General features: G+C 55.3%; 1 protein-coding gene across 1 annotated transcript; it reads left to right on the top strand.

Annotated features, from left to right (window-relative positions):
- Positions 1-1,061: 1,061 nt before the first annotated feature.
- On the top strand, positions 1,062-14,421 carry PFAS (phosphoribosylformylglycinamidine synthase). The gene is made up of 27 exons (XM_082860939.1): positions 1,062-1,221; positions 1,307-1,442; positions 1,911-2,016; positions 2,394-2,583; positions 2,672-2,777; positions 3,121-3,261; positions 3,380-3,504; positions 3,673-3,801; positions 4,427-4,558; positions 4,689-4,817; positions 8,105-8,178; positions 8,290-8,446; positions 8,734-8,795; positions 8,942-9,103; positions 9,342-9,467; positions 9,602-9,733; positions 9,981-10,211; positions 10,347-10,527; positions 10,606-10,689; positions 10,914-11,069; positions 11,291-11,410; positions 11,720-11,865; positions 11,990-12,197; positions 12,343-12,434; positions 12,514-12,628; positions 13,561-13,884; positions 13,991-14,421. The coding sequence occupies exons 1-27, from the start codon at positions 1,080-1,082 to the stop codon at positions 14,299-14,301; spliced, it is 4,017 nt and encodes a 1,338-aa protein (XP_082717065.1). The 5' UTR covers positions 1,062-1,079; the 3' UTR covers positions 14,302-14,421.
- Positions 14,422-15,723: the final 1,302 nt, after the last annotated feature.

Genomic DNA, 15,723 nt, shown 5'->3' on the forward strand with positions numbered 1-15,723 from the left:
TCGAGAAGCCAAGAGAGGAGGGTGTTTCAGGAAGTAGAGAATGAATAAGTCAAATGCTGCTGAGAGGTCGAATAAGGTAAGAAGTTAAGTGACCTCTAGATTGGCAACGTTGCAGTCTTTGGTGACCTTGACAGAATAGTCAAAGTCAGCCTTGAGTAAGTTAGATTTGAGATGCCTATGAGTTGTCCAAGTGAAGAAGCGAGGCAGTGAGCTTCCTTTCCTCCCACTTCCTTGGGAAGAGGGCGTGTACACCTGGGAGACGTGTGTGTGTGTGTGTGTGTGTGTGTGTGTGTGTGTGTGTGTGTGTGTGTGTGTGTGTGTGAGAGAGAGAGAGAGAGAGAAAGAGAGGGCGGGGGGGGGGGAGAGAAGGAGAGAGAGGGAGGGAGGGAGAGAGAGAGAGAGAGATCAGAGCTGAATGAATGGTGCAGATCAGAAGCCCTCAGCTCTGCTAGGAGGAAGGTGGCCCTGAGCACTGGAGCAGTGATGAAGGCCTCCCAGAGTTGGTGAGACCTGTACTCACCTTGACAAATGGGAAAGCTTTGGACAGGATAGGGATAAGCATAGGCATTCTAGGATGGGGCAAAGGAATGGCAAGGAGGCTAGGCCGGGTTTAGTGAGTAAAGCCAGGGTCCTATCGAGAATCAGTGGGATCAGAAGTTGAAAAGTAGTTGGGGAATAGATGTGGAGAGCCTTTGACTGTCAGGCTAAAGGCTTTGGATTTACCTTGAGCAGGGAGATAATATTTTGAAACAGTGAAGTAGAGGAACTATCATTTGACTTCACTGGCCAGCCCCGTCCAGCTCATCCTTCAGGTTCACGCTTAGATGCCATTTCCCTTAGGAAGGCTTTCCCACTCCTAAAGTGCTAGGTTGGTACCCACAGTCCTGTGGCCTTGACCACACTGGACGGGAAATGTCTGGATACATTTATGCCTCAGTGCCCCCACTGCTTTCCCCCACCACATCCCTAATGCTTCCACAGCCTCAGCTGTCCTTGAAACTTGAAATCAGTTCAACAGATAGGCTCTAGTGAATGTTATTTTTTCTGACTCATCTCGCCAGCAAAGGACACCTACAGAGATGTCCTCAGTCCTTCACTTCTATGTCCGTCCCTCTGGCCACGAGAGGGCAGCCTCTGAATATACTCAAAGGAAGCTGCAAGGGGAACTGCCAGAGCTGCAGGGTGTCAAGACCGAGCTGTGCTACAACGTGAACTGGACAGGTTGGGCCACTTACTGGATTCTTTGGGAGAGGTGCCAAGTGCCAGGGGCAGTGTCTCAAGGTGTCCTTGCCCTGTCTCCCTGCAGCTGAGTCCTCCCCGAGCGCCGAGGAGATGAAGAAGCTGACGTGGCTGTTTGGCTGCCCCTTGTTACTGGACGATGTCGCTCAGGAGTCCTGGCTCCTTCCCAGCCCCACTGACCTGCTGCTGGAGGTCGGGCCCAGGCACGTGTCTCAGCCTTGGGTAGCTCGTTCCACGGTCCAGAGCCCGTCAGCCTTTCCAGACACACTGCCACCCCTTCCACTTTCATTCCTCTTCCTCCTCTTGTGGTCCTTGGGAGACTAGTTTTCCCTTCATCCTACTTCCCGCCTAGAAAGCTGGGCACATGCTTTCCCCATGTGGGAAGATACCTTTGAAGACAGAGCCAGCTGCCAGGCATGTTCTGGAAATATGACACGTTGTATCCTGAGAAGTTGAAATTGAAGCATTTTGTTGCTACAGGAACAGTTACGGTTTGATTTGAAAGACCTTTGAAAGCAGGTTTCTTGGTGCCCAGGTCTGAGGCTGGAGGCCAGCGGTGTGGGCAGGTGCGGGGGGGTGGTAAGTAGAGGTGGGAGATTGCCTGGACAGCAGTGGGCAGGATCCACCTTCTCAGCTGGCGCTCTAATCATCTGGTCCTAACCAATCCACAGGCTGAACTTCTCCACGCCAACATCCAGCAACATCGTGTCAGTGTGCCAGGCTGCGGGGCTGGGGGCCGTGGACCGCGTGGAGCCGACCCGGCGCTACCTGCTCTCGGTGAGCTCGTAGGCAGCCAGGTGGGCATCAGGAGGAGGAAGCGGAAGAGATTTTGGGTCCTAAACTCTAAGGAAACGCTGAGAAGCAGGGGGAGGAGTTCCTGCTTTGACGCCTGCCCTGTTTGCAGGTTGTTCACTGCCTGAGGCCACCTGGTCAAGGAGTGAATAGGACAGAAACCCAGCCCGTGCTCCCCTTACTAATCTGTGTGTGCTGACAGGGACTCATGCCTGGAAGGAGCGTCTTTTTCTAATCTGAACCAAGGTGCCAGAGAGGCTAGCAGTGGGCTGGTCCTGTGTGGCTTGGAGGACGAGGGTGGACCATCTTGTCCATTCTTCAACCCTGCACCCCTCGCCTTCTGTGTGTGTCTCCACCCCTAGTTTGCCCACCCGCCTTCAGCTGAGCTGGAGGCCGTCGCCCTGGCTACCCTGCATGACCGGATGACGGAGCAGCACTTCCCCTGTCCCATCCAGAGCTTCTCCCTGGGGTGCACCCCAGCACCCCTTGGCGGCCCAATTGACGTACTGGCCGAGGGCCGGTCTGCCCTGGAGAAAGCCAACCAGGAGCTAGGTGCGCAGGGGTCCCTGGAGGAAGGCCCAGGCCAGGCTAGTAGGGGTGCTGAGTCCTACAGTCAGCTCTTCTGGTGGTTGTCTCCTAGGTCTGGCCCTAGACTCCTGGGACCTGGATTTCTACACCAAGCGCTTCCAGGAGCTGCAGCGGAACCCCAGCGCTGTGGAGGCCTTCGACTTGGCTCAGTCCAATAGGTGGGGAGGAATGGGGACATTCTGATGTCTGAGCCCGTGGAGGTTGGAAGGGAAGACCGCAGGGACTCTGCATGGCTCTCTCTTGGCCTAGGGGCCTCCCTGAGTCTGTCTGAGTACCTGGGTTCCCCATCCCTCCCGTAGTCTGCATTCACATCTTGGTTTTATCTTCACGCTGGATCTGGACCATCCACAATGACAGACTGTTGGAAGCTTATGACTTCTGGAATCTGTTTTGACCTGTGGCCGTAACTCTGCCGTTTATGCTGATGAGAAGACATGGCAAGGCCTGAGAAATGACCCATGTTTCCACCCTGCCTTTCCCTCCCCACGTCACCCCCTGCAGTGAGCACAGCCGACACTGGTTCTTCAAGGGCCGACTCCACGTGGATGGGCAGGAACTGGCACACTCGCTGTTTGAGTCCATCATGAGCACCCAGGCATCCTCGCACCCCAACAACGTCCTCAAGTTCTGTGACAACAGCAGGTGGGCTGTGCCCTCAGCTGGGGTGACCTCAGACCCAGGGAATGGGAGGCCCCAGGCTCTGGTGGGGTAAGTGCAGATGCCAGGAAGGAAGTGAGACTCAGAACGGATATGTCCACAGTGCAATCCAGGGGAAGGAAGTCCAATTCCTGCGTCCCGAGGACCCCTCACGGCCAAGCTGCTTCCGGCAACGTCAGGGGCTGAGACATGTCGTCTTCACGGCAGAGACCCACAACTTCCCCACGGGTGAGATGAGTCCCCAGGAGGGATAGGCAGGGTCAGAGTAGAGGGTAGGGCAAAGGCCCCAGGCCCACCTGGGGACCAGCAGGTTGGCTGCATGTCCTTATTTTCAGTGGGGTGGTCAGAGGTGGAGTTTGCCTTTTCAGTACCCATACCCTCCCTCTCTCTGCACAGGAGTAGCCCCCTTCAGCGGTGCGACCACTGGCACAGGGGGCCGGATCCGAGATGTCCAGTGCACAGGCCGCGGGGCCCACGTGGTGGCTGGCACTGCTGGCTATTGCTTTGGAAACCTGCACATCCCAGGTCCCGTCTCTTTCCTCTCTACCCATCTCCCCTTCCAGATCCCTTGTCCTGGCAGGCACTGGACACTTATCTCTTAGGTCAAAGGGTCATCATGGGTACCTTTTCTTGGGAGGGAGGGCTCTAGAATAGCTGGCCTTTCTCCAACCATGGTTGTGAGGACAGTAGGCCAAGGAAGACCCAGATCTGGCTTTGCAGAACCACAATTTTCTTTATAAACCAGTATCTACTTAGCCAAAAACAATTGTGGTACTGGGTTGGACTTACGGCCCTCAACTGCCCCCCAAATCCAATTGTTTTGTTTTGTTTTGTTTTGATGTGGACTATTTTTAAAGTCTCTGTTGAATTTGTTTATTGCTTCTGCTTTTATGCTTTGGTTTTCTGACTGCGAGGCACGCGGGATCCTAGCTCCCCGACCAGGGATCGAACCCACACCCTCCGTCCCCCACCCCCACCCCCCGAACTGGAAGGGGAAGTCTTAACCACTGGACAGCCAGGGAAGTCCCAAAATCCAGTTTCTTGGAGAGTGTTAAGAACTCTGGTCCCAAGAGTCAGACCCTTCCTGAAGGGCCGTGACTCCTCCATCTTCCGTCTTTACAGTCCACCCATCTTTTTCCTTGCTGCCCAGGTTACAGTATGCCCTGGGAGGATCCAAGCTTCCAGTATCCTGGGAACTTTGCCCGACCCCTGGAGATTGCCATCGAGGCCAGTAATGGGGCTTCTGACTACGGCAACAAGTTTGGAGAACCAGTTCTGGCTGGTGAGGCTTGCGGGGGCGTGGGGGATAACAGTCCCAGAGGCGGGGTGGGGTGAGGTGAGTGACCCAGCGAGCGCTGAGGAGCCTGGCCGACTAGACCCTGTCCCCTGTCCCTGTGCTGTCCACGCTCCAGGCTTTGCCCGTTCCTTGGGCCTCCAGCTCCCAGATGGCCAGCGGCGCGAGTGGATCAAGCCCATCATGTTTAGTGGAGGCATTGGGTCCATGGAAGCTGAGCATGTGAGCAAGGAGCCCCCAGAGCCAGGTAAGAGCCCGCCACCTGTCCACCAGGTCCAGCCAGCTTTCCCCCAGCACGTGGCAGCCGCAGGAGTGGAATTTACAGGAACTTCAGTGGTTTGTTTTTTATCTCCCAGCTCATGTCTCCTCTCCCCAGTACAGGCTTTCAAGGCAGGGCAGGGCTTTATGCCAGTGGGGCAGGCTCAGTCTGTGTGGCCTCTTTCTTCCCGGGTTGACTTCTGCATGGCAGAGGCCCACCCTGCTAAGTCAAGGCAGCCAGTGTTTATTCAGGGCCTGTTTTTATCTGCAAGCTCAGTTCAATTGGTCGACATTTACTGAGCACCCATCGGGTGCCGGGCACCATGCTAGGACCTGTGGTGGAATCAAGATAAAGGCCAGGCACCATTTATTGAATGGGTGACCTGTCACGTGGCTCAGAATTTAAAAAGCAAAGAAAGGTTATACAGTGGAAACTCTCCTTCCCCTGACCTTCAGCCACCCAGTTTCCCTCCCTAGAGATAACCAATGTTAATTGGTTACTTTTGTACCCTACCAGAGGTTTTTCCTGCATACATAAACAGACCCATGTGTATATTTGCCCCCCCTTGTTTAAACAAATAGCATGTGTGCACACCTTTTTTTTCTTTTTGGCCTCGCTGCGCAGCTTATGGGATTTTAGTTCCCCGACCAGGGATCGAACCCGGGGCCCCAGCAGTGAGAGCGCTGAGTCCTAACCACTGGACCGCCAGGGAATTCCCCACCCATTTTTTTAATAACCATTTTATTAAGATGTAATTCATATAACATAAAGTTTACCCTTGTAAAGTGTACAAGTCAGTGGTTTTAGTATATTCACAAAGTTGTGCATCAATCACCACTAATTCCAGAACATTTTCATCATCCCAGAAAGAATCCCTGCACCCATGAGCAGTCACTCCCCATGCCCCCTTCCTCAGCCTCTGGAAACCAGTAATCTACTTTCTGTCTCAATGAATTTCCCTGTTATAAATGTTGTGTTTGGCTTCTTTCACTTTGCGTGACGTCTTAAAGGTTCATCCATGTTATAGTATGTATCAGTACTTCGTTCGTTTTTATGGCTGAATAATATTCCATCGTGTTGCTATATCATTTTGTCTCTCCATTCATCGGCTGGTAGACATTTGGGTTGTTTCTGCTTTTCGGCTATTATGAATCATGCTGCTATAAACATTTTATTTATTTATTTTTGCCTGCACTGGGTCTTCGTTGCTGCACGCGGGCTTTCTCTAGTTGTGGCGAGCGGGGGCTACTCTTCGTTGTGGTGCGTGGGCTTCTCATCGCAGTGGCTTCTCTTGTTGCGGAGCACGGGCTCTAAGCGCATGGGCTTCAGTAGTTGTGGCTCGCTGGCTCTAGAGCCCAGGCTCAGTAGTTGCGGTGCACAGGCTTGGTTGCCCCAAGGCATGTGGGATCTTCCCGGACCAGGGCTCCTGCATTGGCAGGCGGATTCTTAACCACTGCGCCACCAGGGAAGCCCTGCTATAAACATTTGTGTACAAGTTTTCCTATGTACTTATGTTCTGAATTCTCTTGGGTAGGTAACTAGGAGTGGACTTGCTAGGTCAGTTGATAACTGTACTTAGTCTTTGAAGCAGCTGCACCATTTTACATTCCCCTCAGCAGTGTGTGAAGGTTCCGATTTCTCCAGATCCTTGCCAACTCTTATCTGTCTCTCTGATTATAGCCATCATAGTGGATGTGAAGTAGTATCTTATGGTGGTTTGGGTTTGCATTTCCCTAATGACTCAGGATGTTAAGCATCTTTTCCTGTTTCTTGGCTATCTGTATACCTTCCTTGGAGAAATATCTATTCATGTCCTTGGCCAATTTTAAGTTGGTTTTTCTTTTTTTTTTTTTGGAGTTTAAGTTAGAGTTCTTTGCATATTCTGGGTACTAGCCCCTTACCTGATAGGTAAATGATTTGCAAATATTTTCTTCCATTCTGTGGGTTGTCTTTTTACTTTCTTCATGGTGTCCCCTGAAGCACAAATGTTTTTGACTTTGGTAAAGTATAATTTATCTATATATTTTTTCTTTGTGGCTTCTGGCTTATAGTGTCATGACTAAGAAACCACTGCCTAAGCCAAGGTCACCAAGATTGACTCATATATTCTCTGGTAATACTTTTATAGCTTTTAGCTTTCACGTTTAGGTCTCTGATCCATTTTGAATTTTTGTATATGGTATGAAGTAGGGATCCAACTTCCTTCTTTCACATGTGGATATCCAGTTGTTCTAACAAAATCCTTTTTGTAAAAAACTGTTCTTACCCCCATTGAATTGTCTTGGGACTCTTGCCAAAAGTCAGTTGGCTATAAATGTTTGGGCTCATTTATGGACTCACAGTTCTATTCCAATGACCTATCTATCTACCTGTCTCCTTCTGCTAGTAACACACTGTCTTGATTACTGTAGCTTTGCAGTACGTTTAAAAGCAGAAAGTATGAGTCCTTCAATTTTGTTCTTCTTTTTCAAGATTGTTTTGGCTTTGTTCTAGGTCCTTCGAATTTCCATATAAATTTTAGGATCAGCCGGTCAGTTTCTTTGAAAAAGGTGGCTGATTGTGTTGACTCTGCAGTTCGCTTTGGGGAGTATTGCCATTATAACAATATGAAGTCTTCCGATCTATAAGCATGAGATCTCTTTCAATTTATTTAGGCCTCCTAAGAGATTTCATAATTTTCAGTGTGTAAGTCTTAAGTATTTATTCTTGTTGATGCTGTTCTAAGTGGGTAGGCATACTTCTGCACCTTGCTTTTTTTCAGCTTAGCAATATACTTGGAGATCATTTCATACTGATGAGATCAGATTACTTCATTATATTCATATGTAACTCTCTTTTTCGGGGGTAGTCCCTGGTGGTCCAGCGGTTAGGGCTCTGTGCTTTCACTGCTGAGGGCTTGGATTCAATCTCTGGCTGGGGAACTAAGATCCTGCAAGCCGCGCGGCATAGCCAAAAAAAAATTCTCTGTTTTGGTGGCTTTGTTTTTCATTATATGGCTTATACCATAATTTATTTAACCAGTTCTCTGTTGTTAGCATTTAGATTATTTCTTGTCTTTGGTAATACAAATAATGCTGCAGTCTTTAATTTTGTACGTAGGTGATTTGTACCTGTGCGAATAAATCTGGAGGGTAAATTCCTCAAAGTGTATTTACCCAATCAAAGAATTTTGATTGCTCTCCTCTAATACCAGCTTCCCTTTATCCTCACACTGCTTCGTTCTCACACGTCTGGCCACTCCCCGGGTGTTCTGATTCAGCCCTCCTTCCTCGCAGGCATGGATGTTGTGAAGGTTGGGGGTCCTGTCTACAGGATTGGAGTCGGGGGCGGAGCTGCTTCGTCCGTGCAGGCAAGTGCAAATAGCTCAGGTGCCAACTCCATGACATCTCTGGGCCCCATGCATGGGTGGGGTGTGAGCTCCCAGCCCCCCTGAGCTGAGATGTGCCATCTGTCCTCCCAGGTGCAGGGAGACAATGCCAGCGACCTGGACTTCGGGGCTGTGCAGCGGGGAGACCCGGAGATGGAACAGAAGATGAACCGTGTGATCCGGGCTTGCGTGGAGGCCCCCGGAGGAAACCCCATCTGCAGCCTTCATGACCAGGGTGCCGGTGGCAATGGTGAGAGGAGGGGTTGGGACGGAGGACCAGGCCTACCTGGTCTCCTGCCAGGTTCAGTTTGGGGAGAGGTATCGCGGATCTGCAACCAACCAGCTAGCTCTGGGCCCCACTCTGCACCCACTACACGTTCTGGACGGACTCAGGGTTAGTTGCTGGAGAGGGTGCAGTAGTGGTTCAAACAGGGATGCACAGAATTAGGGGCTCCTTTGGAGGCTGGGAACGGCCTTTTGTTTGCCCGGTACTGACCAGGGCCAGATGAGAGCCTCTCCCGGAAACCCTCTCACCAGGCAACGTCCTGAAGGAGCTGAGTGACCCAGCCGGAGCCGTCATTTATACCAGCCGCTTCCAGGTGGGTCTCCTCCCTGAAGTCTGATTGTCTCCCTGCCCCTGTCAGTCCCAGCCGGCCCCACCCATCTGTCCCCCACTCCCAGCAAGAACATGAGACTGGGAGCACCCGCTGACCCTTCCCTTTCGTCCTCCCCCACGGATGTGCAGCTCGGGGACCCGACCCTGAACACCCTGGAAATCTGGGGGGCTGAGTACCAGGAGTCAAATGCACTTCTGCTGAGGCCCCCCGATCGGGACTTCCTGAGTCGTGTCAGCGCCCGGGAACGCTGCCCAGTTTGCTTTGTGGGCACCATCACGGGAGACAGGAGGGTGAGTTGGCTCAGGGAGTCGGTAACAGATGCTGTGCGTGGGCTTGCCCAGGAGGGAGAGTGTCTCAGGAAAGAGACGAGAGCATGGGCGCCGTGGGGACCAGCATGGGGCCGGGGGGCTCAACAGGAGAAGCCAAGTGGGGTGGACAGAGCACCTCTGCCCGGCTTTCCAGAAGTGTTTATTCCCTGCGGGTGGTCACAGTCTCGTTCTCTCTGGGCGGTGTCCCTGTGGTCTACAGATAGTGCTGGTGGATGACCGGGAGTGTTCTATGGGAAGAGATGGCCAGGGGGATGCCCCCCCAACACCTCCCCCGACCCCTGTGGACCTGGATCTGGACTGGGTGCTGGGCAAGATGCCCCGGAAGGTATGTGGGGGGCGGGAGGTTTCTCCTTCTCTGGCCCAGCCCTTCAGACCATCATCTGCCCTACACGTGCTTTGTCACCTGTGTGCCCAGCACCTCCCCAGGCGCTCACACCACTGTTGCCACCTGTGTTGCAGGAGTTCTTCCTCCAGAGGAGTCTCCCCGTGCTGCGGCCCCTGGCCTTGCCCCCAGGGCTGAGCGTGCGCCAGGCCCTGGCACGGGTCCTCAGGCTGCCTGCGGTGGCCAGCAAGCGCTACCTCACCAACAAGGTCTGCCCCGCACCCTTGCTCCGCCCTCTCAGCCCTCTGCGCCCTTCCCTCTGCTCGCCCAGCCCAGGGGATGGCTGTGGGAGCCCACCAGGCCCGAGGGGGACGTGGCAGGGGCAGGGCAGCTACCCCGATGGCCTGAGCCCCTGCTGTCCACCCCGAGCCTTGTTGTGTCCAGGGTGAGCCAGGCCTCCTTCCACCCCCTTGTCCCTGTCCCTTGGCCTCTTGCTAACTCCACCTGGTTCCGCAGGTGGACCGCTCCGTGGGCGGCCTGGTGGCGCAGCAGCAGTGTGTGGGGCCCCTGCAGACCCCTCTGGCAGACGTGGCGGTGGTGGCACTGAGTCACCAGGAGCTCGTAGGGGCTGCCACAGCCCTGGGAGAGCAGCCCGTCAAGAGCCTGCTAGACCCCAAGGTTGCTGCCCGGCTGGCTGTGGCCGAAGCCCTCACCAACCTGGTGTTTGCTCTGGTCACCGACCTCCGGGTGAGTCCCCTGCAGCTTCTGTCCTGGAGCCCCCGGCCTCTGGGACGCAGACGCGACCACCGCCTGCTCACCCCTCTGCCCGCAGCCTCTCCACACCGCCCTCCCTCCCTAACACGAGTCTCTGCTGCTTCCCAGGACGTGAAATGCAGCGGGAACTGGATGTGGGCGGCCAAGCTCCCGGGGGAGGGTGCAGCTCTGGCCGATGCCTGTGGGGCTGTGGCAGCCGTGATGGCGGCCCTGGGTGTGGCAGTGGATGGTGGCAAGGACTCCCTCAGCATGGCCGCCCGGGTTGGCACTGAGACCGTGCGGGCTCCTGGTGAGCTCTGGGCGCCCAAGGGCGAGGGGCGGGTCTGTGGGCCGGGCTGCGCCTCACTCTCCACTCCTTGCTCTGCAGGGTCGCTGGTCATCTCAGCCTATGCTGTCTGTCCAGACATTACAGCCACTGTGACCCCAGACCTCAAGTGTCCCGGAGGGAGAGGTATGGGTTCTTCCCTCTCCTCGGTGCACTGTGGATTCACAGCCTGGTCCTTTGTTTGGGGTCTGCTTCGTGAGTGCTGGGCCCCCTCGTTCAGCACTGGGGCGTGGTGCCTTCCGGGGCTGGTGGTCTGGGTGCCTCACCACGTCCTGGGAACTTCAGTGAGCACGGCGGGAGGGCTTCTCCTGAGCCAGCCATCTCCCCTCACCGCGCCCCTGTCTCCCCAGGCCACCTGCTCTACGTGCCTCTGAGTCCTGGGCGCCATCGGCTCGGGGGCACAGCTCTGGCCCAGTGCTTCTCCCAGCTCGGCGAGCAGCCTCCCGATCTGGACCTTCCCGAGAACTTGGTGCGAGCCTTCGGCATCACCCAGGGGCTGCTGAAAGGTGAGTGAGGCCCTGGAGGAGACGGTGCCTGTGGCTGACACGGGGCAGGCACTGGCCAGCTGAGCACGTGCTGGGGGGCGAAGAGGGGTCTGACGCCCTTCTCTCTGGTTCTCTGAGCGAGCCCACACTCTCGCCCCCGTCTTCTCCCGACTGCCCAGAAGGGGGGCGGGGCTGCCAGGTTTGGGTCCCAAGGCTGCCGAGCATTTTATTCCTTCCTCCAGACCGCCTCCTCTGCTCAGGCCACGATGTCAGTGACGGAGGTCTCATCACCTGCCTGCTAGAGATGGCCTTTGCTGGGAATTGTGGGATAGAGGTGGCCATCCCTGCCCCTGGGGTCAATGGTGAGGAGCCTGAGGTCTAGGTTCCAGCCTGGGCTGCCTGCCCCATCCTGTGGACCCCATGTCCTATTAAAGAGTAGAGTGTCCCCAACTCCTTTTCCCCTGAGTCCCTTGCTGTCTTTTCTGACCACTGAGCCAGGTGGCACCTCTGAAACCTCCTGCAGACCCTGAGGCCACATCCTTGGTCCTGCTTTCCCAGGCCTCACCCCATCCCTGACCCCTGCCTTCGTTCGTTTAGCCATAGCCCCCTGACTCCACCTCTGAGTCCCTGGCAATACCCTAGTTACCTTGACCCCTCTGTTACTCTCCCAGCGCTGCCTGTACTGTTCGCTGAGGAGCCAGGCTTGGTGCTGGAGGTGCAAGAGCCAGACCTGGCCCAAGTGCTGACACGTTACCGGGAGGCTGGCCTCCACTGCCTGGAGCTGGGCCGCACGGGCAGCGCCGGGCCCCATGCCACGGTGAGGAAATGAGGAATGGCAGGCCTGCAGAGGGAAGGTCGTGATTTGCCTCTGCCAGCCTTGGAGGGGGCCCAACGTGGACATCTTTGCTCTCAGCCCCTGAAAGATCTGCCCCTGTCTCTAGGTCCGGGTATCAGTGAACGGGGCTGTCGTTCTGGAGGAGCCCGTTGGGCAGCTACGAGCCCTCTGGGAGGAGACCAGTTTCCAGCTGGATCGGCTGCAGGCAGAGCCCCACTGTGTGGCCCAGGAAGAAGGAGGGCTGCGGGAGCGGACGGGGCCCACCTACTGCCTGCCCCCCACCTTTCCCACAGCTTCCGTGCCTCATGAGCCTGGTGAGGAAATGTGTGTAGTGGCTTGGCTGCCTGGGCACTTCGGGGAGGAGCCCAAGGCTTGGATGCGGGGCCTGCCCTGGACAAGGTGTCTGGGGCGCTGGGGTGTGGAAGTAACCCTCTGGCACAAGGACACTCCTCCCCCCAGGTGGCCCCACCCCCCGCGTTGCCATCTTTCGAGAAGAAGGCAGTAACGGAGACCGGGAGATGGCCGATGCCTTCCACTTGGCTGGGTTTGAGGTGAGCAGCTTGCCCGGCAGAGCCGGGGCTGGGCTTTGGGCCATGGGCCCTCTGACACTTGCCCTCCCCCTCCTGCCAGGTGTGGGACGTGACCATGCAGGACCTCTGCTCTGGAGCAGTCAGGCTGGACACGTTCCAAGGCATGGCCTTCGTGGGCGGCTTCAGCTACGCGGACGTCCTGGGCTCTGCCAAAGGTGGGTGTGTGGCCCTGCCCACTCGCTCCCCGCACGTTCCTGAAGAGCTGCCTTAGCCCCCTTCTACCTTGACTGAGAACTGGCCTCTCGCCTCCATAAGGCTGGCTGGGGGAGCGTGGGAGCATTCATTCTGGGCCAGCCGCCAGCAGGCCTGCAGGTAGCCTTTTTTTTATTCATTCATTCATTCATTGACTGCATTGAGTCTTCGTTGCTGCACGTGGGCTTTCTCTAGTTGAAGCGAACGGGGGCTACTCTTCATTGCATTGCGCAGGCTTCTCGTGGTGGCTTCTCTTGTTGCGGAGCACGGGCTCTAGGCACGCGGGCTTCAGTAGTTGTGGCACACGGGCTCAGTATTTGTGGCTCGCGGGCTCTAGAGCGCAGGGTCAGTAGTTGTGGCGCACGGGCTTAGTTGCTCCGTGGCATGTGGGATCTTCCCGGACCAGGGCTCGAACCCGTGTCCCCTGCATTGGCAGGCGGATTCTTAACCACTGCACCACCAGGGAAGCCCTCTGCAGGTAGCTTGTGAGGCAGGTGGGCTGGGTGGCACTGTGCCAAGCCCGGGGGCATGTGCCCTGTCAGAAGCGGCAGCTGCTACACAGCTCCAGCAGGCTGTCCTGTCGGAAAGCAGGCTCGGCACAGCCAGATCTTTCTGTTTCTCAAGACAAGCCAGAAATCCTGATTAAATGTTAGGCAACTGAATAAAAAATTTTGAAAATGCTCTGTTGCCTAAGCAGAAAACTCGTCATGGGCCGTCTCAGGCCCAGGAGTTGGCAACATCTGTTTCAATCAAACCTGCTTTTTTCCCCTGGCGTTTGCCCATGAGCTCTGCAAAGGGGGGAGGTCCTGGGCAAGTGTAATGGGGCACGCTGGGATGGAAAGGCGACAGTCCCCCCTCATTCCGGTGCTCACCCCAGCCTCCTGTTCCCGCCTAGGGTGGGCAGCCGCTGTGACCTTTAACCCCCAGGCCGGGGCTGAGCTGAGGCGCTTCCGGCAACGGCCAGACACCTTCAGCCTGGGCGTGTGTAACGGCTGCCAGCTGCTGGCCCTGCTGGGCTGGGTGGGAGGCAGTCCTGGTGACGAGGCGGCAGAGATGGGCCACGAGTCCTGGCCGGCCCGGCCTGGACTCCTGCTGCGCCACAACCAGTCTGGGCGCTTCGAGTCGCGCTGGGCCAGCGTGCGAGTGGGGCCCGGGCCGGCCCTGATGCTGCGAGGGATGGAGGGTGCCGTGCTGCCCGTGTGGAGCGCCCATGGGGAAGGTCAGGCTCCGGGGAGTCGGGGAGGGCCTGAGGGCAAGGGTGGGGGAGGACGCCAGGGAGCTCTGCTCTCACGTCCCTCCTTCCCTCGTCCCTCCTTCTGCCCCAGGTTACATGGCATTTTCTTCCCCGGAACTCCAAGCCCAGATTGAGGCCAGGGGCTTGGCTCCGCTGCACTGGGCAGACGATGACGGCAACCCCACGGAACAGTACCCCCTGAATCCCAACGGGTCCCCAGGGGGCATGGCTGGCATCTGCTCCCCCGATGGCCGCCACCTGGCTCTCATGCCTCACCCTGAGCGGTCTGTGAGGCCTTGGCAGTGGGCATGGCGACCGCCTCCGTTTGACACTATGACCACCTCCCCCTGGCTCCAGCTCTTCATCAATGCCCGAAACTGGACCCGGGAAGGAGGCTGCTGAGCAGGCCGGGGAGACTCCCCTGGGCCCCGTGGTTTTCACCCACGGTGTCTTTAGAAGTACCTCATATTATTTCTGTGTGTCTTGGACAGACAAGGACCAAAATGCCCAAAAAAACCTTGGCTAATTTTATGAATCTGTCTGTGCCTTACACTGTTGGATCTGTTTTCAGTTCTGTTCTAACACGTTTTGTCCTTTGTGGGCCTGGGAAGCAACATGCGGTTCAGAGAAAAGAGCCTGCGGTGGGAAGTTAGGATGCATGGGGGGAGGGGGGTCCATTGCCCTGCTTCGCTGCACCACATCACTTATGTCACTTATCTGAGCTCGGAGGGATGTCCTATGCCCCCCTTCCTCGTCGGGGTTTAAGGGGATGGGGGCGGACAGAAGCAAGCAACTCAGGACCTCAGCGTGCTCATCTGGAAAACAGCAGAAGCTTTCTGGATTCTTCTTTCTATTTTATTTTTTAAACTTTAGATAGAGAATTAAATTGGCATAGTTAAGACCAAAAAGATAAAATGGACATTGTCAGTGTATCTTCAGCCCTTGCTTTAACAGGCAAATGAACACAACTTGAAACACAGGTGAATTTTGCTCGTCTATGAGACAGTGAAGGGAGCTTCTCAGTATTTAAATATATTAATATAACCAGTTATAGAAATCTAAATCTAAAACCAATCTCCTATAGGGTTTGAGAAGGCATTCGCCATATCCCTGAAAAGTTTAACATTCCTTATTCAAGTTCAATCATCTCTTTAGAAGGGGAAAACAGTGATAGTACTTGTTGAACCAGAATTACTATCAAAATTCAAAAAGCTGACCATATTCATTTAGCCACAAGCCAATCTTATTCAGATCAGGACAGAAATACTACATCATCCGTTCATGATCTGAATTCTGCTATATGAGATCAGTTTAAATGTGGTACACATAAAAAGTCATGAGACATTTGTTTCATAATAAATAAGGCAGTGGCCAACTATTACTCATTAGTAGCTTTTTTGAGATAAGCTATCAAGTCTGCCCTTTGCGGTATGCGGGCCTCTCACTGTTGTGGCATCTTCCGTTGTGGAGCACAGGCTCCGGACACGCAGCCTCTCACTGTTGTGGCATCTCCCGTTGTGGAGCACAGGCTCCGGACGCGCAGGCTCAGCGGCGGACGCGCAGGCTCAGCGGCCATGGCTCACGGGCCTAGCCGCTCCGCGGCATGTGGGATCTTCCCAGACCTGGGCACGAACCCGTTTCCCCTGCATCGGCAGGCGGACTCTCAACTACTGCGCCACCAGGGAAGCCCTTGATTCTTCTTTTTAAATGCAGTGCTGTGCTAAGTGTAAGCAGTTGTTGGCAGCTTCTGTGACAGTGTCTCCAGCTGAGTCATAGGACTGCCCTGGTGCTGGCCTCTGAACTCAATATTCCTGATCTCTGCTT

The sequence above is a fragment of the Leucopleurus acutus genome (genome assembly GCF_964270905.1).
Source record: "Leucopleurus acutus genome assembly, chromosome: 19".
Taxonomy (NCBI): Eukaryota; Metazoa; Chordata; class Mammalia; order Artiodactyla; family Delphinidae; genus Leucopleurus; species Leucopleurus acutus.

Bases quoted from the DNA above. Each gene is read 5' to 3' on its own strand.
- PFAS (XM_082860939.1), top strand. From the start codon at position 1,080: ATGTCCTCAGTCCTTCACTTCTATGTCCGTCCCTCTGGCCACGAGAGG. The intron at 2,778-3,120 runs GTGGGGAGGAAT...CACCCCCTGCAG, and splicing joins GACTTGGCTCAGTCCAATAG to TGAGCACAGCCGACACTGGT. The intron at 13,885-13,990 runs GTCAGGCTCCGG...CTTCTGCCCCAG, and splicing joins GTGGAGCGCCCATGGGGAAG to GTTACATGGCATTTTCTTCC.